The sequence below is a fragment of the Crotalus tigris genome, unplaced genomic scaffold (assembly GCF_016545835.1).
Source record: "Crotalus tigris isolate CLP2741 ecotype Arizona unplaced genomic scaffold, ASM1654583v1 scf7180000018510.657491, whole genome shotgun sequence".
NCBI classification, from domain to species: Eukaryota; Metazoa; Chordata; class Lepidosauria; order Squamata; family Viperidae; genus Crotalus; species Crotalus tigris.
In genome coordinates, this window is record NW_024097046.1 from 179,718 (window position 1) to 206,928 (window position 27,211).

A 27,211-nucleotide genomic window follows, 5' to 3' on the forward strand; every position below is an offset into this window, starting at 1 on the left:
TATTTGAAAATAAATTCCACGGACTGAGTTTAGGGTGGACCTCAATCAAATTTGCCATTAATTTTCAGGAAAGCCTATTATCTTCAGCCTCGTCTGTTCTTTTCCTGAACTGGAGAATAAAACTGGGCTTGACTGCCACTTAAAAGAATGATTGCGGAACTAGTCTGAAGGGAATGTCTGGCTGGCGGGCGGGCAGGCGGGCGGGGGGGAGGCGGGGGCAGTGCTTAAAAAAAATGACGCCTATAGGTCTGCCTCCGGTGATGACATCAGGCGTCATTCTCGTCACCACCAGAATTCACCCAAAGGGGGAGGCACCATGGGCGGGGCGAGCCGTCTCTATTGCCGGGAAGGGAGGCGTTCGTGCGCGGCGGAGGTTCCATGGATCGCTTCGCCTGGGCTACTGGCCTCTTGGAGATCCACGAGAACCTCGTCACGCAGCAGCGCGGGGTCCGCTTGTACGATGGGGAGGAAAAGGTCAGGGCGGCTAGTGGAAGCTGCGCCAGGAGGGAGGGACGCCGGCTGCGGGGAGGGCGGAGGGGCCCCGGTCTCTCTTAAAGGCAGCTGGCAAAGAGGAGACTGTGGGTTGAGGTCGTTCTTCGACTGGAGAAAGCCGCGGGGTGGGCTGTTGAGAGGCAGGGAGTCGCCTAACAGGAATCCACTTCAATCCCGGATTTCAGGCCCCAGCGAAATCATGCATATCTTTTTGCACGTCTGGTAGATCCGGTTCCTCGAATGTCCTTCTCCTTTTGTTTAATTGGCTTTGCCTTCTTTATTCATTACTCGAAGTGGCAATTATATTGAAATCGATTTCTCCCTGCCCTTTTGCACTAATGTCAGTAGTCCCATTAATGCATATATTTATGCAACCTCGAAGGAAAGCTGTTAAGTGCCTAATCTGTTAGGAATTTGGGGCAATCTCTTTACCCTGCTGTGTTGCCTTAAATTTAAGCCATATGTGAAGTTGTTTCTTCAGTATTATAGTCCATCACTTAGGTGTTAAACATCTAAAACAGTTTACAAATGCAGTGAAAACATAATAAAATTACAGTATTAAAATTGGGGGATGTAAACATTCCCAAAATCTTTCTTACAGGGCAGTCCCCACTGTCTCCTATTTGAATTGAATTGATTACTGTATTTGGCCAGGTGTAATTAGATGCACGAGGAATTTGTCTCTGGTGCAGCAGCTCTGTGTGTACATGCAATCATAATAATCATACCAATAAGATGGAGTAAAGAAGATGAAGGATAAATAATATTGCAGCCATATTACATGAGTAAATATACATAGACCTTAGGCAACACTGTGAGAATTAGGAGTTCATCAAAGTGAAGGCACAAAAGAAGAAACTGTCCCTGTGTCTAGTTGTTTGGGCATGCAATGCCTATAGCCTCCTGAGAGGAGGAGTTGAAACAGTTTATGCCCAGGATGTGAGGGGGTCTGTAGATATTTTCTCAGCCCTCTTTCTGACCTATACAATATACAGGCCCTCTATGGAAAGCAGGCTGGTTGCAGTTGTTCTTTCTGCAGTCTAGTTAAGATTACTGTCTGTAATCTCTAGTGGAGTCTGTAATTGTAATTTCTCCTGTGTTTTCCTTAGATACCTTCACCATTTACCAGCAAAAAGGGGAAAAAAATCCAAACCCTTAAAGATAAAATGCTAGGTTGGGAAACTTTCAATACTCAGCTTACCGATCTCAGCTTTCGGTGGCTAGAATTAATAGTTTTGAAACAAGAGACATACAAATTTGTTCCTGGATGATACGTGATATTAAAGCATTCTCATTTTAGAAGAAATATTCCCTCCTTCAGCTTGTCTTCTGTGAACTCAACTACTATACTTTGCAAATGATGATCTGTGAACATAAACCTGTGGTTTATTAATAAATCATAATTAAACAGAACATTGCTTAGCATAATGTGTGAATCAATCCAGTAGTAGTATCTTCAAATCTGTTGCTTATTTTTTTCCTTACTGTCAAGGGTGACCATGTCTTAAAAAGAAAGTAAAAAACCTATTGCCCAGAGAACAAAGAAGGGTTTCAGACTTCTTTTTTGTATAATACATTGGTGATGGGCATCCTTAGAAGAATTTCATGTATTCTCAGATTAAGCTTTCACTGTAGCAATGCTTGGTTTACTTGATGGAATTTCATTGGGATACAGATGTCATGGACTTTCATTCTAGCCACTTATATTTTTCAAGTCTTTTTCAAGTTCCTGGAAGGAGGGAAAGTTGAACGTTGGGTTGAATGATCCTACTGGATCATTCAGTTAAAGAACTCTACACTTGGGATCATATATGATATATTAATAAGGCAGAGTGATTGGGTTCATGCTAACCAAAAAAATAAAGGGATCATAAGATAGGCTAGTGTAATGTGTGAACTCTTATATTTTTGACTAAGGGAGTCCCTTAGGTAGATAGAGCTAGGTAAGAAAATATCTTGAGGAAAACATATGTTATTTAAAATGGCCTAGGTTTGGTGACAAACAAATATTTATCTTGCTGTCTACACAGAGGTTCAGCCATCGTTTGTTGTTAGGTTTTTAGATCTTTACATCTTGAATTCTTCTGTGGCATTTTCTTTTGACTTTTTTTTTAATTCTTCACCTTGCACTTGATTTTTTTTTCCTATGGAAATGGATGCATATCATTACAGTAGAAGGAATGTAGTTTCTAATTTTGTAAATTTTATTAACCGAACACAATATGTTCACAAAATATTTGCCTAAGACAATATGATATGATTCTACAAAAATAGGAAAGGAAGCAAGGATATGAGTATCTTAAAAATCTACTCATTTTTTTTTCTCTAGTTGAAGTTTGAAACTGGAGTATTGCTCCTTAGTACACACAGATTGATCTGGAGAGATCAGAAAAATCATGTAAGTAGATTCTGGCATATGTAATTTTCCTGAAATATATGATAAAGTTTGATCGATAATTGTCTGGCCAAAATAAGTTCTTATGTTCAACTTCATATTTTTCAATTTGCTTAATTAAAAAAAAAACCTAGAAGTTTTATGACAAGCAGAGAAAGCTCAGAAATTAGTCAGTGTGATTTATTTGGACCGTTCAATAAGTTTTCAGAACAGCTGTGGGTTATCCTATTTGCAAGCTCTTCTCTGAGAGACTGGGACCAGAAAACCAAAAACATTTCTAGTAAAGAAAGATCGGCCTAGGGCCAGTCATTCCCCAGAAGACTAATAGTTCTAGGAGATTTACATCAGATTCTATTGGGAGATTCTGCTTCAATTGCTTGGTAGGTACAGAAGCCATTTGGGAGAAGAGTTAGATCTTGGTTCCTCCTAGCTCAAGGACTAAAGAATACAAAAGCCTCTAAAGGCCATATCTGCTTATCCCCAAGAAGATTGTATCAATGAAGATTGTAAGAGCTATGGCTAAGGATTGCTAGCTCAGTAGTTCCATGTAACATTTGGAGAAGCTGTATTGTTTTATAACTTCTGTGATGTAAGTCATTTATTTCTGTGAATTGGTTTCTGTTTATGGAATGAAGGGGAGTAATTCCTTTCTTACAGTTCCTATGCATTCTCACATTTGGCTCTGGAGGGTCCCTTCTTAACCCATCACAGTAGATGTTGAAATGTTGGAGGGACTTCAGGGGAAAAGATGGTAAGATAATAAGAGTCAGTGTGGTGATTGATCTAGTATTGGGAGACCATCCTCGGTTCCAGAAGCTCAGTGAAGCTCCAAAAACTCACAAGAATGTGTTTAAGCCAGTCAGTTTCTCTTATCACAAAGGGTTGCTGCTGTGAGAAAACATGGGAAGAGGTAGCACTCTGTATACCATCTTGAGCTCTTTGCACTCGTATTCATGACAGAAACACCTAAGGCGCTTCCAGATTGAAAAGATTAGCTGGTGACATGATTGTTGCCTGGAGATCCCTGGTTGGGGGCTCCTTTCATGTCTCCATTAATGTGCCCACTGAAGGGGTACCTATCTACTTGTGATTATTCGCTTTCGAACTGCTAGGTGGGCAGGAGCTGGAGCGCGTGATGGGAGCTCACCCTACGCAGCAGCAATCGGGACTCGAACGTGGGCTTACTAATTATTAGCCCAGCATCCTAACCTCGTCAGCCACCATGCTCCCCACCTTGAGCTCTTGAATGAAGAGCTAACAAATTTATCTAACAAATAATATTTAAAAAATGTGCTGACTGAATAGAAATCTGTGTGAATAACTTTAGATTCCATTCCCTATGTTTACCGGGAAACAAATCCGTTCACACTTTCTAACAAGTACCTGCATGCAGTTGTAAACTGAATTTGAGTACAAAATGCACATGCCTAATCATTTATTTAGTTATTTGACCTGCTCAGCTTTATTATTGATAATCCAATAAATATTTCAAAACTATATTAATAATGAATAAAATACTTTAAACTTTACAACTTATATTCTGTCTAAGAACTTTCAGCCTAAGCTATTAAAATAGCTGTGTTCAAAAGTCCTGTGATCAATTATTAAGAGTTGTTTTTAAAAACAGCCTGTTCCTTTTTATTATCAAAGTTATCAAATAATAGTAATGCTATCTTCCAAAGGAATCTGGTAAAGGAATCTCCGTTTGTTTTTTGAATGTCCAAAAAAGAACAGTCACAAAGACAATTTCTCATTATTAGAAATTTGCTAACACCAACCAGGTTTAAGGATACTGTTATCTTTTAAAATTATAGCTCCTTATATCTATCAGAGTGAGAATTACTACAAAATAGATTGGGCCTAATAAACCAGCATACAGCAAGGATCATTCTGATATATGATTGGATTATTTTCAGGATTTGTTCATTAGCTTGATTATTCTCTCCTACACTCTGGACCAGTCAGCAAATGCTCCCCTATTATTTAAGCTTTTATCCTTCTTTCCAAGTTATTGGATAGTGATTACATTTATAAATATATAGCTTCCCATTGTCCTCTTCAACAAACAGATAATTGTAAATCAAAATTCCAGTGTTTTTTCTTCTATGTATGCTGTTAAAGTACTGAAAAGTTTAATCACCATGAAAACTGTGGAATTGGTGATCTTGTCATATCCCAGATGTTTGCCATATAATTTTCAGTTCCATCTTATTCAGGACTACTCAGTTGTAAGCCCAATGAGTTCGCTGGGTCTTATTCTGCATTGCAGCAGGTAGTAGCCACAATAAGTTCACATTCTCATGTAATTTAATTATTGAAGGGCCTTCCAAAGAGCAATTACAGATTACATATTTATTATATTAATATTTTCACTGTGCTTTTAAGATTACCCTTTAATCCGTGAAGAACATTCCATGATGTCTGTAAGTAAAATATTTATGTCAGCATTGCTACTAAATAGCTATCTCAAGGCATCAGATGATCAGATGAAAAAAGGAGGAATCTGCTAGAGTATATTTTTCCCAATGTGTTGCTTTCTAGATCTGTTGAGGTCCACATTCACCAATATCTCAGGAAACATAGAAGAAGACAGGCAGATAGAACTTGCAGATGATCTTTGGTTGACAAATGGATTCTTTTAAGCTTTCTTTAAAATTGTCAGGCAAAAATAATAGATTTTATTTGGTATTAGTTTTATGCTATTGATTAATATTTTTTGCACAATATCATGCAACTTAATATTTATTTGATGACAGACTCTATTGTGGGAACAATGTTAACTATTTACAATTTATTCAAATACATCTTTGTGTCTTATTGCAGGAATCCTGTATGGCTGTTCCTCTTTCCCAAATTATCTTCATTGAAGAGCAAGCAGCGGGGATAGGAAAAAGGTAAAATATCATCAAGAAAAATCTTTGAAGGGCACTGAAGATTTCATGACCATTGCTGCGTCTTCCTATGCTAGTAGCTATTCAGTCATTTTTCAGTCACTCAAGGCAGGATGTAAATTAAATATTTGCCTCCTATCAACTTTATAACTTTCCTGCAGGAACTTTATACTCCGTGCCATCTGATAAGTGGAAAAATTGATTTGTAGTTCTTGGCTTTCAGAGGTTCATTTGAATTTTATTTTGACCAAGAATTATGTATCTGTCCCCAGTGTTCCAGGAAATATATTCAAAGTGTAGAATTTTTAATTTATGTTTAAAAATGGTTTAAAGGTAATGGAAACTTTCTATAACATTCTATTAAGTGAAAGGTAATCTGAATGAAAATGTTAAAAAAATGCTTTTTGATTTTAGGAATTTATTCTTTAATAACAAAAAATATATATTTTCTCCTATTTGTTTTTGTACCTTTAGTGCCAAAATAGTAGTACATCTTCATCCAGTAAGTTCCAATAAGGATCCTGGTCCATTCCAGACTAGTAAATACTCATATATCAAGCTTTCTTTCAAAGAACATGGTCAGATTGAGGTAAGTATGTTTTCTAAATGACTGTTGTATAAAAATTACAGGAAGAATTTTTAGTGTGGCTAAAAGACTCATTTAAGGAGAGATAAGAGAATTTATTATATGGAATTCCCAAGATTATTATTATGGTTTGTCGCACTGTAAGCCAGATGTTTAGACTGGATTTGACATTTTTATCCACCTTTTAAGTCTTTTCCAAGGACCTGGGATAGGCAGATGTTGATATTTGTTGGTGTTAGAAGTATTGACGCAGGATGTAAGCTGCTCCAAGTAAAGCTGCCTTTTGCAATTTAGTGATGGTGAATTATTATTATTATATGTTATTGTACATTTTTTTGTGTTTTGAATCAAAGTAGACTGAAGCACTTTTGAATTCTTTCAGTGATGAGTGGTATGTTAAATTTCACATTATCCGCTAGTTTAGCATATCTAAAATATTAAAATGTTAGTTTCAATGCATTTTTGCAATTGCTCACTTTTGGAAATTATTGCCACATAGTTCTTCAGGAGGCTTACGGAAGAAATGTCTCAGCGCAGATGGGAAAACATGCCAGCTTCTCAAGCCATAGATGTTGACAGGGCTTCACATGTAAGTATCCAATTTGTAATGCTTGGATATCTCATTTCTAAGTAAGATTGATATTTAAAGCATGATAGAGAAAACTTCAAGCAGGAAGATGCTGCCTGGGAGCGAAGTATATAATGTGTTGTCAAGCAACTACATTGGATTAATACAGTATAGTTGCAAGTGAACCTCTTTCAAAATAATATAAAAGATATAATTGGGTTTTTATTTCATAAAGAGGTCCACATTGCATAGTTCAGTGATGGCGAACCTTTTAGAGACCTAGTGCCCCAAAACTGACCCTGCTCCCACTCCATCCCTTGCCCCGCCTGCCCGCAGGGCCACTTACCGCCTCCAGGGCCTGCCGCAGATCGCCCAGGCAGCCCAGCAGTGCTATGGTGGTCATGCCCTCTGCCCACGCCCTGCAGCATCAACTGTGCACGATAGGGTGTGAGAGCAGAGTCTTGTCTATGCTGCCTGGCTGCCACGCTCAGGGGTGACTCTCCTTCAGGGGGGCTGCTGGAGAGGAGGTCGCAGGGGGAGGCAAGGCTGGGGCAACGGCACATGTGCCCACAGAGAGGGCTCCGAGTGCCACCTCTGGCACCTGTGCCATAAGTTCGCCACCACTGGCATAGTTGATAACTTTTGTTACTAGGTAAAAGGGAAAAATATAATAATTTAGAATGCCAGTGTAATTTGGTAGGGTGAAAAAGATTTTAGGAATCTTTTGACACCATGTCTTTATTTGGATACTGAATTATGATTACAGTGAAACTTTGTTTAGCAGACTTTGAATGCAACAGACAAATCTCCATTTGGGGCAATGTGCTGATTCTGTAAACCGCTTAGAGAGGGCTGTAAAGCACTGTGAAGCGGTACATAAATCTGAGTGCAATTGCATTTCTGTCATTTTACAAATTTGCGTAGTGGATTAAACTGATAACCATTTTAATTTAACAAACAATCAGGAATGATGGACATCCATTTTCCCCGATATTCTGTTAAATCAAGGTTTACATGAACCTACCTGAGCCTTAATCTCATCAGTTCTTCTCTCTTTCTCTAGCACAGCCACAAGGAAACAGGGAAATATTGCTTCACTTTTTAACTACCTGGAATTTAGCTTTATCTCTGAACACAGCAATTTATGCTGTTTCTTAACAGTAATTTCTGAACTTTAAAATATAGTTTATATCAGCAATATAGAATTGCAATTAATCCCTTTTGATATTAATTGAAAACTAAAGGGAAAACATCTAATCTGCATTGGATGATGAATGGAGGGTGATAAGTCTATGCCCTGTGCATATTCACTGTCTTCATTTATTTTATTTATTTATTTATTTTTAAAATTTATATGCCGCCCAATCCCTAGGTACTCAGGGCGGCATACAAAATTAAAACAATAAACATAACAATAAAACAGTAAAATAAGTGCATTCATACAGCATGTCCCAATCGTATCCCGGCCCCCCCGGGGACATCAACCCCAGGCCTGCCGGAACAGGAGAGTTTTTATGGCTTTCTTAAAGGCCGGCAAGGTGGGAGCAGTTCGAATCTCAGGGGGAAGTTGATTCCACCAGGTCGGAGCCACCACAGAAAAGGCCCTTCCCTGAGGGCCCACCAGCCGACATTGTCTGGCCGACGGGACCTGAAGGAGGCCCAATCTGTGGGACCTCACCGGTCTCTGGGAACTATGCGGCAGTATGCGGTCCTGTAAGTAACCTGGTCCTAAGCCATGAAGGGCTTTAAAGGTGATAACCAACACCTTGAATTGCGTCCGGAGACCCACAGGAAGCCAGTGCAGCTGGTGGAGGATAGGTGACACGTGGGTGTACCTTGGTGCACCCACAATCACTCTCGCGGCTGCATTCTGAACCAACTGCAGCCTCCGAACGCTCTTCAAAGGTAGCCCCATGTAGAGCGCATTACAGTAATCCAGTCTTGAGGTGACAAGGGCATGAGTGACCGTGAGTAGAGCCTCCCGGTCCAAATAAGGAACTGGTGCATCAGGCGAACATGGGCAAGAGCCAGAATGGTCTAGTGGTTAAGGATCAGGCTGTAGAAAGCAGGAGATCATGAGTTCAAGTCCCGCCTTAGCCGTGAAAGCTAGCCTCTCTCTCATTCCAACTCACCTTAGAACGTGAAAAGTAATTGTATTGATTTATTTATTGATTTACGGATTGGCATTCCATGGTCCATTGCAAAGGATAACAAGGTCGGGGCTTCCCCACCACCCTTTTCTGGTTTTCAATAGCTCATTAATTGGCATAGCTATTTTCGCGAAGGAGGGGATGAACTGTCGGTAAAAGTTAGTGAACCCTAAAACACTTTGAAGCTGCTTATGGGTTCGTAGAGGCTACCATTCTAGCACCACCTTCACCTTGGCAGGGTCCCTTTCCACTCCCTTGCTGGAGATTCGGTATCCCAGGTAGTCGAGGCCTGTCTGATGGAATTTGCATTTAGAAAACTTAGCATAGACTCCATAGAGTTTAGCATGTAGCAGCTTTTCGAACACTTTGCAAACTAATCACCATGTAGCAAACGTTCGTTGATTTATTTTCTCTAATATTACTGATGTTGTGAGCATTTTCTTTTCCTATGTACGGTAGCTTTTTGCACCCTACCTCGTTCACAGATACAAGGCAAAGAAGGCAGAAAGATGGCAAAACAAACTAGGAAACTGTCAAGATTGCTTTCTTGCCTGTCGGCAAAATATTGTATGTTTTTTCCTATCTTCTTCAAACCATGGTTTTTAGTTACAAAAGGCAGTCACTGTTGTAATACTGCTTCTAAATGCAGCTGTCAATGTTTGCCGGAGCTTTCCTTGTATTGCTCTCCCATTTATCATATGTGTTATGCAGAGTGGAAGAATAAGAGCTGCAGGAATTGTTGGCATTGAAAGAAAATTAGAAGAAAGAAGAAAAGAGATGGATAAAAACATTTCTGAGGCAAGTAATTTTCCTTCAGAAACATAAGTGTTAAGATATTAAGGGACCAAATTGCATTCATGTTTTTTTTTGGGGGGGGGGGGATCTTTTCTAATACCATATGTTTTTTCAAGGTTAGGAAAACCCAGGGATTATCACTATTTGGGGCAGGCAAAAAGAAGATGGAAATAGAGAAATCTATTGACCCTGAGGATTTCCTATTGACAAACTTCTTTTTTAATTTGTATCTTTTATAACTTTATTCTCTTTTTTTCTTCTGTTCTTTTGGCTATCTTATTTTTAGATGTTCAGTTTGAGGAGAATAAATCTTTTGCAGAAAAATGATGATCACTGGAAAATGTTACTTTATTACTGGATATATTTCTAGTCATGATTCAGGATTATGTAAATGTTTTGTTCAGTTTGGCTCATGTTCTTTATTCAGGTGAAATGCAGATGTTCCCCTTAGGAGCAGGCCAAACTATTGCTGAACAACACATAAGCAAAAACCACAATTTGCCTCTTGCTCACACTTGCTCATTCAGGAACTGTTTATTGTTGCTTTTCTTAAACCATAGCCTCTTCTGTTGTCTGAGCTGAGGATCTTGGTTCAGCACATACCCTGGTCATTTCTGATATAAGCCAACTTTTAATCATAAGTTTTGACACTGACTTTTATATTGAACTGCAAGTCTCTGATTCAGGTGATAAAATGAAATAAAAATACAATTGAAGTTCATTTCCTGGCCATACAGAGATGAAGGCAAACCAAAGACTTTCTGCAGCTGGTAGCTGCTGAATTGAATTAAGTTAAGCATCCCGCAGCTCTAGTCATGTGTCTCTCTGGCTAATTTTCTACATTTTTTTACAAGAAACAATCATCTCCTCACTACTGTTCAGCCTGTGAATTACAAGGGCAAAGGAGGCTCTTTTAGCAGGTTAACAGAAATATACCAGTATTGCATTTTTTATATGACCAAGAGCCACATGTAACTCTGATCTCTTTTTTTCCCTCTGTTTATCGGAGGGTAGAAGGAATGGATGTCAGTTGAGGGAAACCGCTGTGAAGTAATGCTAATTTCAGATCATTTAATTTTAAAACTGGTGCCCTGAATTTTAGAATAGATTTTCTGCATCTTCTAGCTATTGTTTTTTTTTTTTTTAAGTGATTCCGTTAGTTATTTGTCTCAGGAAGTTCCTTTCAGGTGTGTATACATTCTTCTTTATACTAAAGCCTGAATCAATTGATAGTGGGATTATTTAAAACAATTGTCTGTTGATCTAGATGTTTGTTTCTTTTATTGTCGGGTAAGAAATTAGTTCATGTTGTTTGAGAGCAAGGCTAAATATGCAGTTTTAATTAAAATGGTGAGTTTTGCAAATAAATATGTAAAAAAAAACTATGTAATGTCATGCCCTATTAAATTCTTCCAGATTTTCCTCGTGTCAATTTACTTTCAGCTTCTAAAATTATGTATAAATATATGTTAGATGAGAATATTCTGGTTTAGAGTAACTATTTACTTTCAAACCATGTTGAAAATGAGTTGCTCTAAGATAGGAGGCTTTTTAAAGCTAGGTCTCTAGTGTGCTTTTCTAGTCAGAAATACAATCCATTTAGGTTACAAAAGGATGTATATAATTTATGTATTAAAAGTACTGATACTTGAACTCCCAAAATGGCAAGGGATTGTTTTTTAGTTTTTTGAATTTGGAAGGAAAGTTAATGATGAAGTTACAGGTGTGATGCAATTGCATTTTATTTAATATGAAGAAATTATGTAGTACTAAATCAGTTTATTATTTCAGGCTTTTGAAGACCTCAGCAAGCTGATGGAAAAGGTAATACCTCCATTTCATCAGTAAGCATGCTGATTAAATGGGACTGGAGAAAATTCTGGGACTCTGCTATATAGAAGTATATCTTGCATCTATATCTATGTGTGTGTATATATATATCTATATATATCTATATATCTATATATCTATCTATATATATATATATTCTAAAATTTGGATTGCTAGCAAAGAATTAAGGGAGAACTGGAATAGCTATTTTGAACTCTTTAGTTTCTTTTCAATATATATATGTTTTTGGTTATTCGGATTTTCTCCCGCATCAAATTGGAAGTGTCTTGGCGACGTTTCGACGAAGTCTCATTCATCATCTTCAGGCTGGTGTTTTCGGCTTTGTGCTTCTAGGAGCAAGAAGCATATATATATGCTTCTTAGACTACTGTTTACTTCTAATGCTTCCTACCCCTCACCTCTGTTTCTATGACAAGTTGAGTAGCAATAGAAGTTAGCAATTCAACCTTGACATCTAGTCCAAGAGCTCTGTTTTCTAACTTTGACCTGCTAAACAGTTCAGCACTCAAGCCTGTTCCATGAAGAGTGATCTCACAATAATGGAACAAGATTGTGTTCCATCATTCTTTTGTGTTTTATTTTGTGTCTTACAGGCAAAGGAAATGGTGGAGCTGTCAAAATCAATTGCTAGCAAGATCAGAGAAAAGCAGGGTGACATAACTGAAGATGAGGTCAGCTAATATTCTGCTAAAATACAATTCCCATATCATTCTAAGTTGTAACACAGCTCATTTGTTTTTGATAAACTAGGTTGTGATTTGTTCAATGAATATTGGTAAACAAGTTTTAACTAGGTAAACAAGATTAATGTTGTGTGCCATGTGGTCCACCATACTACACTGGTTTCATGATATTACAAGAGGGGGCTTACCAAAATTCCATTTAATTCTATTTCTATACTATATCTTACCCTTAAGGTGAAAACAATTTCCTTCCCTCCATCCCAACCTTAATAAACATAACAAAACTGTCACTCCCATATCATTACGGGAAGCTTCTCAAAAAAACAATATTCTCATGGAAAGCCTACTGAGCCACTGTATGGATCAACAAGCTTCCTCAAATATAAATCTGCTTCACAAAGTAAGCATGTGATGGGATCCTGCTATACTTTTATCCCTAGGTGGCTGCTTCTACTGTACTTTTTCCCAATAGCCTGTCTTCACCCTCCCGTGAAAATAATTCCTGTTTTCAAAACACGCCAGGTATTCATCATGACCATGTCAGGCTATGGAACAGTTTCTTTCAATTTCCTTCCTTCCTTCCTTCCTTCCTTCCTTCCTTCCTTCCTTCCTTCCTCCCTCCTTCCTTCCTCCCTTCCTTCCTTCCTATCTCCTTTGGTATATTGGAATCTTCCAAATTCAGATAAATCTATTTTAATTAATTACTGTTTGGTAAAGAATCTGATATTCTGTATTTTTTAAATTTGTCATTTTTTTAGACAATAAAATTCAAATCCTATTTGTTGAGCATGGGCATTGCCAATCCAGTTACTCGGGAAACTCATGGATCTGGCACTCATTACCATATGCAACTGGCAAAACAATTAGCTGGAATTTTACAGGCACCTTTAGAGGTAAAGTACTTAACTGTCTTTTTTTTTTTTAATGTGCAGTCTTATATACCAGCACACTCTGACTTTAGCTGAACTTAAAAAGTCAAAAGTCAAACCTACTTAGAATGTGGATCAGAGAATATTAGGAAATCCTGGGGTTGTAGTCTAGATACAGAATTTGTAAAAGAAAATCTTGGAAAATCACTTCTGAACTGTTGTCAAAAAAATTACAGGACATACTGTACCTACTATGTTAACATATTTGATTCTAAGAGAATCTTTATTTTATATACCTTCCATAAATCTTCCCGAATCTACAGATCTCAATTCCTCCACTATAATTCTTTGTTTTCCTTTGTATTTGGTGGAAAATGTTTTCTTCCTTCTCATAATAAAGAGAAAACTTAATAACTCGCTTAATAAAGTAAATATACTGCTTTATGAAATCAGAACTGTTTATAAATAAATCCATTAAAATACACATAGTCCTCATTTAGCCAACACAATTGAGATTGATAACGTGGTCACTAAGTGACATGGTCATTGAGTGGAACACCACTTAACTGCAACTGTGCTTCCAATTTTACTTCAGCTTTCCTTTCCCCCCTATCCTTTGGCATGCTCATCCCAGTGCTGGAATAATTAACAAGAAGAGAATTAATGTTTGTAATTACATTCATTTGAGGAAAAGGGATTGCAAGACAGTAAGCAGGGACACAGTGGGAAAGGAATATGCTAGTACCGGCTATTTGCCTGGTGGCATTCCTGGCTCCCAGTCCTGAGCCATTTAGGAAGCAAGCAAAAACCAAGGTGCGAAAATATTTAAAATCTTTTCAGTTTCAAGCAGCATCTGCAAGCCAACTAATTACGACCACAGAGCTGAGCTGCATAACCTGGGATGAGTACTTTTGGGGAAGCACTTTAGATCAGTGGTTCTCAACCTGTGGGTCAGGACCCCATTTGGGGTCGAACGACCATTTCACGGGGGTCACCAAACAACACAGTCCGCCATTTTTTTCCCCTTTTCCTTAGCTCTGCTAGTCCCTTTTATTCTATTGGCTTTTGAAAGCCAATAGAATAGACTCTCTTGAATAGAGTCTAATTCTATTGGCTTTCAAAAGCCAATAGGAATTGTCCAGGCTGTCTCTGCCCTGCTGAGCCCGCCAAAAGTCCCATTCTGCAAACGGTGCTGCACCAGTTGAGTAATCCTCGACTTACGACCAGTTGAGTAGTCCTCGACTTACGACCGGTTGGGGGTCGCGGCATTAAAAAGGTTGAGAACCACTGCTTTAGATAAAAGCTTTGCACTGAAAAACAGCTCCAAAAGAGATTTATTATTTAGGCAATTTCTCCATTCTATTGGGGGGGGGGAAAGAACAGGTCAGGTACAGGACAACAAGTGCTGACTTACTGTAAAGACAAACAAATCACTGAGAACAACATTTTAAATATTGTAAATGCAGACATGGGGTACAATGTTACGTCATCAATCACTGTCATAACTTCAATCACCACCTAAGGCATTCACAAAGCAAGGTCTACTTTATAGCAAAAAAATAATAATAGTAAAATCACTCATATAATAACCCAAAGAGTAGAATAAAATAAATGTAAAACCAGGCATGTAGAAGCTAAAATTCAGTAAAATACATGAAAAATAAAATGTTTGATAGCTTGGATGTTGTTTAAAGACAAGACCAAAACTATCCAAGAAGGATTCCCTCAACTTAAACATCATACGGAATATTGAATTGGATTGTGCTGAACTGAACTTTATTTGGCAAAGTGTGATTCGACACATAAAGAATTTGTCTCCAGTATAGAAGCGCAAATTAAAATCTATTGTAGCATAAATGTTATATTTGGATGCCATAGAATAAAGAAAACATTCTGAAATGTTATCCACATCCATGCATGCCAAGAGAAGAGATACTTGAATGTATGACAAATAAAGTAATACAAGTCCTGTGAAAATTCAATTCAGAGGCATTTCAGAGCAAATAAAGATCATGTTTCTATTTTTCCCCTTTACATCTATGTATTACTAAAACTCTTGATTCCTATAATCTTTAACTGGGTGAAATGGTGTACCATAGGGCAAAATGTTTTCAGCCAAGTTACCTTAGATGAGCTAACTTGCAGAATGCAAGATCCAAAATCCAGGATCTATGACTCCCATGATATTGAAATTTGGCAATTTTAATAAACATTTTATGACATAAAATTACCATAAAACAGTGTATGGCGTAATTTAAAATGTCATAAAGCATTTCCTGTGCTGATGGTGGACTGTGCTATACAGTTCAATGTAGGTTACTTTCACAGCAGATACATCTGAGTGTATCCCATCTTTTCCAGCAAAGGAAGTACATTAGAAACTCTCTCATTCCTGAAAGCATTGAGAAATTTGATAAGGAAATACCTCTAGAAGGATGAACCAGGGTGTCACGGGTTGTCTAGTATTTTGTTAAAAGCAAAGTCTTAGAAAAAGGATTCTTATTACTATCAGTCTTTCGTATCTCTACTGGTGATAGAAAGAGACTGCTGATTTGACATATATTTTTGGCAATGTTAAGTACCACTGGCAAAGAAATGACTGGAAAGACTTGACACATTTATGGCTGAGTGTTCTGGTACCGCTGTCCTGCACCTGTTGGTTTTGGCACCAAGTATGTTGCTGCTATGAAGCTACATCTGCTTGGGCTATAACTTCAGCACCATTTTTAATTTTCCAGTCCTCTCTCTCTCTGTAAATACTGATATTGTCAGATTGCCAAATTTTGCTTTCGGATGGCAGACTTTGTGTTTTAAGAGCTGTTCTTAAATCAACAGGAACGGGGAGGAATAATGTCCCTCACAGAAGTTTATTGCCTGGTAAATCGCGCTCGTGGCCTAGAGGTGAGAAATGCATTATCTTCTGCACCTTGACAAAACTATTTGAGCTTCACTAAATATGCCAAGGAACCTTTCTGGAGTAATTGCTGATGACAAATACTGGAACTTAACCATTATTTTTTGCTATTGGTCAACAGCATATAGATTGTCCTAGCACAGTGTTTTTCAACCTTGACAATTTTAAGGCATGTGGACTTCAACTCCCAGAATTCCACAGCCAGCATTGCTGGCTGTGGAATTCTGGGAGTTGAAATCCACATGCCTTAAAATTGTCAAGGTTGAGAAATACTGTATAGCACAATAAGCCATCTAGCAATGCACTGAAAATCAGTAGAATGAGAATAAGATTGCAATTTTTAAGGCTACAACTCTGTTCAAATTTACACAAAATGAAATTCCATTAAACTCACTAAGATTAGTTTTGGAAAATGGATAAACATATATACCATTGTACTGTATTGTAAAGTATAAATATACTGTGGTTTAAAAAAAAGCACAGTTTCATAATATGAAGCCAGAAAAAGGGGTGTCTGCAGATTGTTAACATGTGTGTCTGTGTGTACATACGTACATAAACTGCTTTGATAACATGGGACTAATGAGTAAAATAGCTAAAGGTTGTGCACAAATTTGGTTAGAAGATGTAAAAATTTCACAGAAATTTAGTTGAAACTAGAACATCTGCAAGGCTATCTGCTACAAATCAGCTAGCAGAAGACCCAGGGACGTTCCATTGCCACCACCTTGCTGTGGAATTGCCAAATGCGCAGGAGGAGAGATGGATTTCAGCTATTGTGAATTTTGAGGTTGGCATATTTGAAACAAAGCAGCAGAGGGTAGCAAATTCTGCTCTCCACTGTTTTTTTCAGAGGCTCAGTGACATGGTGGCAAGGTAGGCCAGGCTTCCCCAATCTGGTGCTGATCAGCTGCATCAATTTTTAATGCCTATTATCACCAAGCTAGCTGATAGTAAAAACTGGAGAACTGTGGGCTATGTAATTCAACACATCATGTTAAAGAATGATAGTGAAGCATTCCAAAAAGACAAATATGCATGGTTTCAGCAAGTATGAATCATCTGAATGTATGCTAGTCCCCATTCTTTAAGTGTTGCACCTTCATGTTTTTTTTTAAGAAAGAATGGGGTTTGTAATACATGTTAACATCATTCAATTGTAAACACTTGTCATTTAATTGCTCTTTAAATCTCATAAGGGAATGCAGAAGCCTTGTAGAGATATCCTAAATATAGAAGAGTGCTTATTATAAGATTAAGCTTATGTATGTTTTCTCATTAGTTGCTTTCTCCTGAAGATCTAGTAAATGCCTGTAAGATGTTGGAATCACTAAAGTTACCTCTAAGGTAAGAAGCCTTCAAATTGTAATGGGGTGCAGGGGAAACCTCTCAAAGAGTGGGATGAGGCTCAGTCCTCTTCCCTTCCTTATATTTAGCAATAGCCCTTAGACTTATATACAGCTTCACAGTGCTTTACATCCCTCTCTAGGTGGTTTACAAAGTCAGCGTGTTGGATCCTCATTTTACCAACCTAGGAAGGATGGAAGGCTGAATCAACCTTGAGCCCCATCAGGATCGAACTGCTGGCAGTGGGCAGAATTAGCCTGCAGTGCTGCATTCTAACCACTGCACCACTACAGCTCTATTTACTTGTTTGTTAGATTTACATCCTGCCCTTTGTTCAGGATCTCCAGAGGTGCACATAGAACCTTTATTTCAGGGCTTTTCAACCTTTTCACCCATTGTACCACTTTTAGGATATGGCAACATTTGAGTACCACCAGTCGCCTAGCAAGGTGTCAAAAACTTGATGACCAAAAAAAAAGGAAAAAAGTGATAAAGTACAGGTAGTCCTCAACTTACAACAGTTCGCTTAGTGACTGTTCGAAGTTAGTGGCACTGAAAAAAGTGCTCCCCAAGGCACAGCCAAGCAAGACACCTGCCTGCCCACCCAGCAGTGCTCTTCCTCCTGTCCGAGGTTTTTATTGTTGTGAGCATTTCTATTGAGAATTGGCAGCGTGGATGGGGTGGGGGGTGTTTGATTTTTATTCTCCCTGTCTGCTGGGTGGTTGCACAAGTTTTGGTCACTTCACAAGACCCTGGGACACTGTGACCGTCATAAATATGAATCAGTTGCCAAGCATCTAAATGTAAATCACAAGACCCTGGAAATGCTGCAACATTCCAGCTGATCGGCGCTTCTTCTGGGCTCAGAAGCGCCAGGATCAGTGCCGAGCTCCAGCTGGAGCCTGGCGCTGATCCTGGTGCTTCCGCTGAGCCCTGACAGCCCTGCAGCTCCAGCCATCTCTCGCTCAGGCTTGTGCAGTGCTGTCACCGGTTCAGCTCATCCCCCTCCCCCGCTACCACTTTTCTAGGATGGTTGCATACCACCTGCCAGGTGCCAATGTACCACAGGTGGTACCCATACCACTGGTTGAAAAGCCCTGCTTTATTTGATGTGTTTTTCAGATCCTTATAAAAGCTATGTGGAAAAAAATGAGATTCAGAATTAGGGAGTGGCAAAAAACAAAAAGCAAAAACCAAATCTATGAGTGGAGTTTTCTCATCATACAAAATGCCCACATTTTAAGGTACAATATCATTCTCAATATCAAAGCTGGCCATGCTGCTTCCTCATGCAGTTATAGAAATCATACTGGACTAAACTTTTCAGTTCTTCATCCGCCCGGTGATGTCTTTCACAGTACTCTGACCTATGCAATTAAGTTATACCAAGTTGTTATCACTTTGTTCCCCTGTGTGGAAAAAACTTTGCTAACAGAAATTTGTTTGTCGAGCTATTAAAGAGGATTAAAAAAAAGTTGACAGCTATGTTCCAGACTAATGGAATGGAAATACTACAGAGAGATTTGATTTGATTTCTTTGCCAAACACACAGCTATTTATCTTACCAAATGGAAATTTTACATATATATATATATAAAACCTCCCAAATAGAACTGTAGTCCTCCACTTTAAGAGGACTAATATTTGATAGACCAATAATTATATGGGAGATCTGTTTAAAATGAATAGTTTTGTAGGTTTTATTTTTTAAAAAATGGAGAACTTAGCAATTAACAGTATAAATGCACGAGGAAAGAGTTATGCGATATTTGGATTGAGATAAAAGCTTACACATAGGGAAGTTGTAAATCAAGCAGAGTTTGCAAGTCATGTAATTGCTATGGATGGACAGTGTGGAAAAGAAATTGGAAAGGTGGATAAATAAAGAACATTTCAGGAACCGGAAAGAGGAAGTGTGGAATTGCAAAGAAGGACCTAGTAGATGAGCAGGGGCTCTGGGAAAAACCCTCTCTGTTCTTCGGATCAAAGCAGGCTGCATACAATGAGGAAGGAGGAGGAGCATGGGGAAGGCTAATTAAAATGGCTAAAGAAAGCAAGACATAATAACCCATGGTAGAAAAACAGGAACTTGAGGAAACCATGGGTGATGGAGATATGAGAAAATCTAGTTAGGGGCACTGCCTATTTGTAAGAAAGGAGTTCAGCAGGCATTAGTATATGGGTGGCAACTAACTTTAAGCTGTGTTCATACAAGATCAGTTACAAACTTAGGCACTGCCTTTATGCAACGTGCTAAACTTGATTAATTTTTTCAGTGTATTAATGTGAAATCAGCTTACAGTTGTATTTAAACCAAGAAGACCAGTTAATTCAGTATTCAGGTTGAGCCTGTTGTGAAGCCATGGAACTGCTAGAATTTCTGCCTCTAGATCCTCATATGGAAGTATTCTATTTCATTGTGTCCTTCTAAGCGCAAAGGGGAGGAAGAGGGTACCAAAACAGAGTATTATAGCCAAGGTGGCATAGTGGTTATAGAATGCAGTATTGCAGGCTAACTTTGCTCACTGCAAGGAGTTTGAGCCTGACAAGGCTCAAGGTTGACTCAGCCTTCCAGTCTTCCAAGGTTGGTAAAATGAGGAGCCAGATTGTTGGGGGGCAATATGCTGATTCTGTAAACCACTTAGAGAGGGCTCTAAAGCTCTATGAAGTGATATATAAGACTAATGCTACTGTTAGTGCTATTAGCATTGGACATCATATTTGTTAGTAGTCCAACTCTTTGGTGACAGAATAGAGTTGAGATTTGTGTTTTTCTTTCTTTTGGGGATTTAGGTTACGCATATTCGACAGTGGCGTTATGGTGATTGAACTCCTATCACATAATGAAGAAGAAATGGTGGCTTCTGCTTTAGAGACAGTATGTATTTTAAGGGAACAGTCACATTGTTATTGCCTAACCTTGCGTCTAGATGGGCTTCTTCCTTTTCTTATTATTTTTTGTTAAGCACACATCCGTAGAAACCCGTGCATTCGCCTACCAGGCGAAAAGGCATCTATCTGATTTGGGCTCAGCATATTTAACTTTAATGTTGATAGATTCCCCCCTGTCTGCATACGTTATTTCCTATCTTTATTGAAACAGGTTTCTTGTACTGCAAATACAGACATTTTCTGCAATATTTTAATTCTTTTCCATCTAGACTATCATGGAAACACTTGTTTGGAAAACTTTTGAATTCATTTTAAACCCCGTTTTTAAACATTAGACATGTTTTTGTTTTTGCTTTACTTTTTAAAATAATAAACGAATTCGTTAAATTAAATTGCAAAGCAGGAAAGGCCTGGTAATTGACCTAAAGGCTAGGGGCACTAGCTTAGCTTCAAAAGGTTTCCTGTTTCTGGGACTGGGAACAAGCTTTATGTGAAAAGAAGGGATGGTCATTTCACATGTAATGAAGATAAGCTAGATATTTATCAAAGTTGTTACCCATTTGTTACCCCTTCTTCTGCCAAGAACTCTATTGTATATGGGTCCACAGGATCTCTCTCTGATAAACCGTACTGCTTTGTGCCATAAATTCTATTTCTTTTGGGTGCTCGTGTTGCATTGTATCACATACATGTAGTCTTCGACTTATGACCACAATTGAGCCCAATGTTTCTGTTGCTAAGTGAGACATTTGGTGAGTTTGGCCACATTTTATGACTTTTCTTGCCATGGGGTCGATCAGGGGGTTGGACTAGATGACCTCCAAAATCCCTTCCAATATTATTATTATTATTATGGATTATCGTAGTCAGCCAGATGTTCAGACTGGATTTGGCATTTTGTCTACCTATTGAGTCCTTACCAAGGACCTGGGATAGGCAAATGTGGATGTTTGATGGTATTGCTGATATTGTCGCAGGATGGAAGCAGTTCCTAGTAAGGCTGCCTTTTGCAATTGACTAATGGCAAATTTGTCAATGCCAATGGTGTTCAAGTGGTGCTCCAGTTGTTTTGGAATTGCACACAAGGCAACTGGAGCACCACTTGAACACCATTGGCATTGACAAATTATTATTATTATTATTGTTAGTTAAATGAATCACTGCAATTAAGTTAGTAACACAGTTGTTAAGTGAATTTGGCTTCCCCATTGAGTTTGCTTGTCAGATCACAAAAAGTGATCCCATGACCGCAGGAGATTGCAATCATCATAAATATGAGTCAGTTGCCAAGCATCTGAATTTTGATCACGTGACCATGGGAATACTGCAATGGTCGGAAGTGTGAAAACGGTCATAAGTCACTTTTTTTCAGTGCCGTTGGAACTTCAAACATTCACTAAATGAACTGTTGTAAGTCGAGGACTACCTGTATAGAAAAGAGGCAGTGCTTGCATCAGAACATTGTAAAGCCGATCTCTTCAGTTTGAGCCCTTTCCCTCCCCTTAGATACTGCTGATATGGGATTATCACATTGATTCACTTAGAGAAGAGGACAACAGAGAATTGTTTTTTCAGAATTCTGAGGATTTGTCGAGGCCAGACAAGGATTATGTTCTCATGTAACTCTCACAGACAACTTATATATGGGGAAAGCCCAACATAATAAGCTTAAAAAAAATGTTCCATGTTTTCTTAACCCACAACATGCTCTTCCTAATGTCATTTCATAGATTTATGGCCTGAGTTCCCTAGAACAGGCCAGTTTGCATGTCACTTTAAGTTATTCAGAGTCAAATCCACCTGAGAGAAGATGAATGGCTGATAATATATTAGCTTGATTAAGCAACTTTAGCATAAGGTGTGGTAAGCAACATTCTGACTTTGCCCAGGGGAAGCTAGTGAATAATAAATGTATTAACCTGATAATTAAAAATTATCAGATTATGATGTTTCCATGGGGGGGGAGGGTAGATGGAACTAGAGTCCTGTGTTTGCATATCATACTAAGTTTTGCTAAGCAAGCCATTGATGACTTGTGAACCTTAATCATCCAGAGATGATATCCATATGTCTCTTGGTGGAAATGTTTACAAAGCCATCTTCAGTATTATTCATAATTGCAATTACATACTCATGTGCAAGAGTCATTCTTGTCTTTGTAAACATGTACTAGTATCACTGTTGCCAACAGAAGCATGCAGTCTTCTTCAGAAGGGCCACTGGATTATGGGAGTTCTCTTTGCCTCACTCTCTCATTTTATCAACCACTCCTAGGGCCGGGATTAGGGAAGACTAGCTTTTCGATTGATTTCCTACCAGTCATCTAAGGCAGGAGTCCCCAATCCACAGCCCACTACTGAGCCTTTCGGAACCGGGCCACATATGTGGCGGGCTACCATGCGTGCATCCTCACTTGCGGAAGCAGTGGACAATGACGTACACATGTACTCCATCTGAGTGAGTGGCAGGTGGCTTTCCCACTGCTTGTGCAAATGGAGCTGCGCACATATGCATTGCTTGCCTGCCACACACGCGGGACCATCCCTTCTCTCCCTCCCCCCCCCAGCCAGTCCGCAAAACCGAAAAGATTGAGGAACTCTGATCTAAAGATTAAGGGTACCGTCACAACAAGACAGTGTCTTTTATCTCTAAAAGCAGTGGTGTTTATTCCTAGTAGTTACAGTACTGCGTGGTTTATTTTGGGGGGATGTGAATGAAAACTCAAGCCCTTTATTTCCATCTTGATGTAAGGTTTGCATGAAAAAATGTGTGGAAGTTTAACAATTGCTCAGAATGGTAAGGTTGTTGAATCAAAGATACTAGAAAAATAGATACTCACTATATAATAGGCATATGAAAAAAACTGGTAAGATGGTAGAAAAGCATTGCAAAATACAGAATATTTACTCAGCTTTGAACCCTTTCTTCCCTCTTAGGTTTCTGAGAAGGGATCTCTTACCGCTGAAGAGTTTGCAAAGCTTGTAGGAATGTCTGTGCTTTTAGCCAAAGAAAGGTAAAACCCCTCCACGTATTCTGATCCTAATAACAGAAGAAATTATAATTGGTTTAATTAAAAATATTTTATTCTTTTTGTAGGTTGCTGTTAGCTGAAAAGATGGGCCAGCTTTGCAGAGATGATTCTGTAGAAGGCTTGCGATTCTATCCAAATTTATTTCTTACACAAAGCTGATTATTCATTTTCTCTCTTTTTCCTCTTATTTAAATATGTTTGCTAGATGCAGTCTGAAGAAAAGAATGTCAAGAGATATATCCATTTATATCATGCCTTTGCTAAGTTGTAATGATGCACCAGTAATGCGCCAGGCAGGGAAGAACGGATTAGTTATGTATAGAAAGAGAATAACGCTCCTAAAAGCTTACAAAAATCATGAAACTGCTGTTATTTCAGGTCTTGAGAGCAAATTGGCCATGATGGCCCATTTAATGACTTTTTTTCAAGAAGAAGGGGAAAAAGTGAAGTGGTTTTAAAAAGCATGGAGGAGAGGTTAACTATGGGCTATTTGCACGCCTAGACAAATCAACAAGCAGTCTGTTTGTTAAATGTAGTCTCCTTCTTCCATGTTTTGCCATCTTTTGCAACTTGAAATCAATAAAATATTAACAGGTGGAAAATAATATTTCTAGAGCAGTCTAATGCAAAATAATATTAAAAATGTAATTTATTTTAGAAATGTCTATATTTTAGGAATAAAACTTTCTTGTCTACATTTGCTTGTAATTATTTTCAAAGGAAGAATGGATAAAAAAAAAATGTTTTGTGTATGGCCATGCTGGATGTTAAGACAAGGAGCGCTGTGAACTCAATTTCCTTCCTTCCATTCTTTGATTGTTGATTCTACAAAGTTTCTATTTTTGTCTTTTCTTTGGCATAACTGTGAAGGACATTTGCTATGTGTCCTTCTAAGCCACACAGTATTTTATGATTCATCTTTATATTAAAAAATAAAGATGAAACATTTGCTCAGTCTTTGTTTTTGAAAAATTTGCTGGTACTGTATCAGTTTAAATGAAACAAAAAGAGAAGTCTTTGGTTTCACAAGTGATCTATTCTTTTTAAGAAGATTATAGCCTATTAAATACTAATAATCTCATTGCCCTTTTATTCAAATAAGATCTGTTTCCCCACAGATCTGCAGTTCACACTTGGATAGCCAATAGGGTTTTAGCATCAGGAGTGCCTAAAACATACATGAATGCCAAAACAAGGTATTAAAGCTGTCAGTGTGGCTACTTGTATTCATAGAAATCATTTAAATATTTATTCTGATAAAAAATAACATAGTTTAATTTTAAACGCATAAACTACAAATACAAGGATTGTACTTCTTTACATTTCTGACTCTATGATTGTATTTTCAGCTGAATTCACTGATATTTTAAAGCCTAGAGAATAAGTCATTTTGGCAGTGCAATCTTTTTAAAAGTTGCTGTCATCTCCCATTTTGATTGTTTGATGCAATTATATTTTTGTTGTGCAATATGACAGCTAATTTTATACTTCTATTTTTTGCTACTTTCAGATATTAAAGTGTATGTGAGGCTATCCTGCTAGAAAGAAATTCATAGTATTTTTCTGTGACTATAGTTGGCAGCAGTTCCTGTGGATTTCAGTAAATCTGTTTAAAGCAACCAGCGTTTAGATTATAAGTAGAATGCTTGTGAGAGACAGTCTTCTGAATAAAATTTAGCTGGGTGGGCTCATTTGGCGAGTGGTTGCCCATAATTGGGAAAAATACATTTGTTAATTGTTTATGTCTTAATTCGCCAAAAGAATTAGTGCCTTTGTACTTGATATTTTTCTTTTCAAGAAAATATGTAGACCATCCTCCCTTTCCTTGTGTGATTCCTAGATTACTTTGAGGGAAGAGTACTGATTATCCTGTTGTTGAGACTGCATTTTTTGTGATTTTTTTTGTACACTGTTAAATCGGTTAAGAAATAGCATTTGTATCTTGTTCTGATCATTCCAAAACTAGAAATGTACCTTTTTAAATTTCTCAATAAAAGTGCAGTGAAAAGTAAACCCACTTCCCACTAATAAAGTAAATATAGTAGGAAGAAGATGGCATATGTGACCTTCTTCCTTGCTGCTGGGAATATCATTGGCTATATATTGTCTCTGGCTGCTGACTTCAAGGCTGCCATGGATTGGAATTTGCTGAGCTCCTCAGCCAGTGCAACTTTGTCATCTCATTCTGGGCGGCAAGGGAAATGAAAACTCCATTGCAAACACTCTTGATGCATGGCTAATCAAGCAGGATTATTTAGCCTTGTTTAACTGAACCCACAAAGTTCAGTTCATAAAACAGATATGGGGAGAATAAAAGAACAAAAGTTTTCTTCTTCCCCTCCTCCCCCCTTGCAATAATGTTGCTGGTGTGTCTATATGTATGCATTTTCCTTATACAAATGCCATCTTGGTGGACTGGTGCAGAAATGTATTAAAATGGTAGCAAATCTTAATACAATGAGGGTCCTGGTGACTTGAGACCCTTAAGATTACAGATTTATAAACTCCTCTAACCTATAATTAAAATGACAAAACAGATGCTTATACAAAGGACAGAAACCACTAGTACCTCCTGTTTGTGTTGCCCATCAGAAAAATGTAACAGCTATTATAGGTAGCAGTCCTTGTTTGTCTCAGCCTACATTAATTTGACTGATCCCATCTTGAAAGCATCTACGTTGGTAGCAGCAGTAACTTTATGATGTTTGCAGATCTGTAAACTTTAACAAAAGATAGCAGAAGGAAGAGCATAAGCACAGTTGCAGTTTCACCTAGTAACTGCTTTGCTTAATAACTGAGTTGTCTGCCCCCGTTGTGGTCTGTAAACAAGGAGTGTATCTCCAGCTCCTTTATATACATCTATTTCATTCACCATTTGAAAAAGTTTCAGTAGATCTGTTCATTTATCACAGGGAACGCTTGCCTTCATTCCCACAAAGATGATCAATCTATCTGGCATCTCTAGCCACAGATGGCAGGGCCTATTTCCTCCTCTAGTCTAGCTTATAACCTTTCCCAGCTGAACAGGCTCTTATAGACATTATTTGGCCCTTTACAATAGTTGTTTAATGTTTCACCCATTTTCAGATCAACTAAAAAGTTCTTCAGTTAGAATTCATTAACAAATCATCAAAGCCCACATCCAATGGAGAAGTCTTGCTGGATACTTTTAGCTTAGCTTTAGCAAGTGAAATGTGATTACTGATGTGTGTTTCTGTGCAGAGATAAGGAAATATTTGTGTCCGGTTTCTAGCCCACAGGAAAAACTCAGAGCCGGGACAGTGACCCTGTAGTTTCACCAGCAAAAACGTTTCGCCTGTCAGGCTTCCTCGCAGACAAGTCAGTCCCTCGCGCCTTCCAGCGGTAATCGAGGCAGCCACTTCAAAAATCCCTGAAAAAGATATGGGGGGGGGGGGAAGAAGGGAAACCCACACAAAACCTCTTCTCCGCCCTCCGCGCCAAACTTCCACCTGTCTCAAAGCATTCCGCCGGGACCCTCCTACCGCATCTCTTTCCCGCCCTCCAGCACGCGGAGATTTTTCAGGGAAAGCAGACGAGCACAGGCACTGCGGAGATTCCCTCATTTCGCCCAGAGCGTGGCGACGAACCTAATTCTCACGGTTCCCACGACGACGTGCTTAACAACCACGGGCAAACTTCTGCTATGCGCGCGTTCCGCTGATCGGCGGAAAGTCCTGCTCCGCCTCACAACTAGTCCCGCAAATCCCAGCCGGGTGGGGGGGGGAA

General features: G+C 38.5%; 1 protein-coding gene and 1 long non-coding RNA gene across 2 annotated transcripts; one reads left to right on the top strand and one right to left on the bottom strand.

The window, feature by feature from the left end:
* Positions 1–326: 326 nt before the first annotated feature.
* On the top strand, positions 327–24,408 carry VPS36 (vacuolar protein sorting 36 homolog). The gene is made up of 14 exons (XM_039353294.1): positions 327–474; positions 2,822–2,890; positions 5,711–5,781; positions 6,253–6,367; positions 6,864–6,953; positions 9,794–9,880; positions 11,669–11,701; positions 12,322–12,399; positions 13,170–13,304; positions 16,116–16,181; positions 17,477–17,541; positions 20,335–20,419; positions 23,370–23,446; positions 23,530–24,408. Exons 1-14 carry the CDS (start codon positions 379–381, stop codon positions 23,621–23,623), a joined length of 1,161 nt encoding a protein of 386 aa, XP_039209228.1. The 5' UTR covers positions 327–378; the 3' UTR covers positions 23,624–24,408.
* On the bottom strand, positions 24,006–27,203 carry LOC120312504. Its single transcript, XR_005557910.1, has 2 exons — positions 27,073–27,203; positions 24,006–26,855 (listed from the first exon to the last, which is right to left on the bottom strand). It is a non-coding gene; the product is annotated as an uncharacterized LOC120312504 (long non-coding RNA).
* Between the last annotated feature and the right edge of the window lie 8 nt (positions 27,204–27,211).

Excerpts from the sequence above, each read along its gene's own strand:
- VPS36 (XM_039353294.1), top strand. The coding sequence starts at position 379 with ATGGATCGCTTCGCCTGGGCTACTGGCCTCTTGGAGATCCACGAGAAC. Across the intron at positions 11,702-12,321 it reads TCAGCAAGCTGATGGAAAAG|GCAAAGGAAATGGTGGAGCT; the intron begins GTAATACCTCCA and ends TGTGTCTTACAG. Across the intron at positions 16,182-17,476 it reads ATCGCGCTCGTGGCCTAGAG|TTGCTTTCTCCTGAAGATCT; the intron begins GTGAGAAATGCA and ends TTTTCTCATTAG.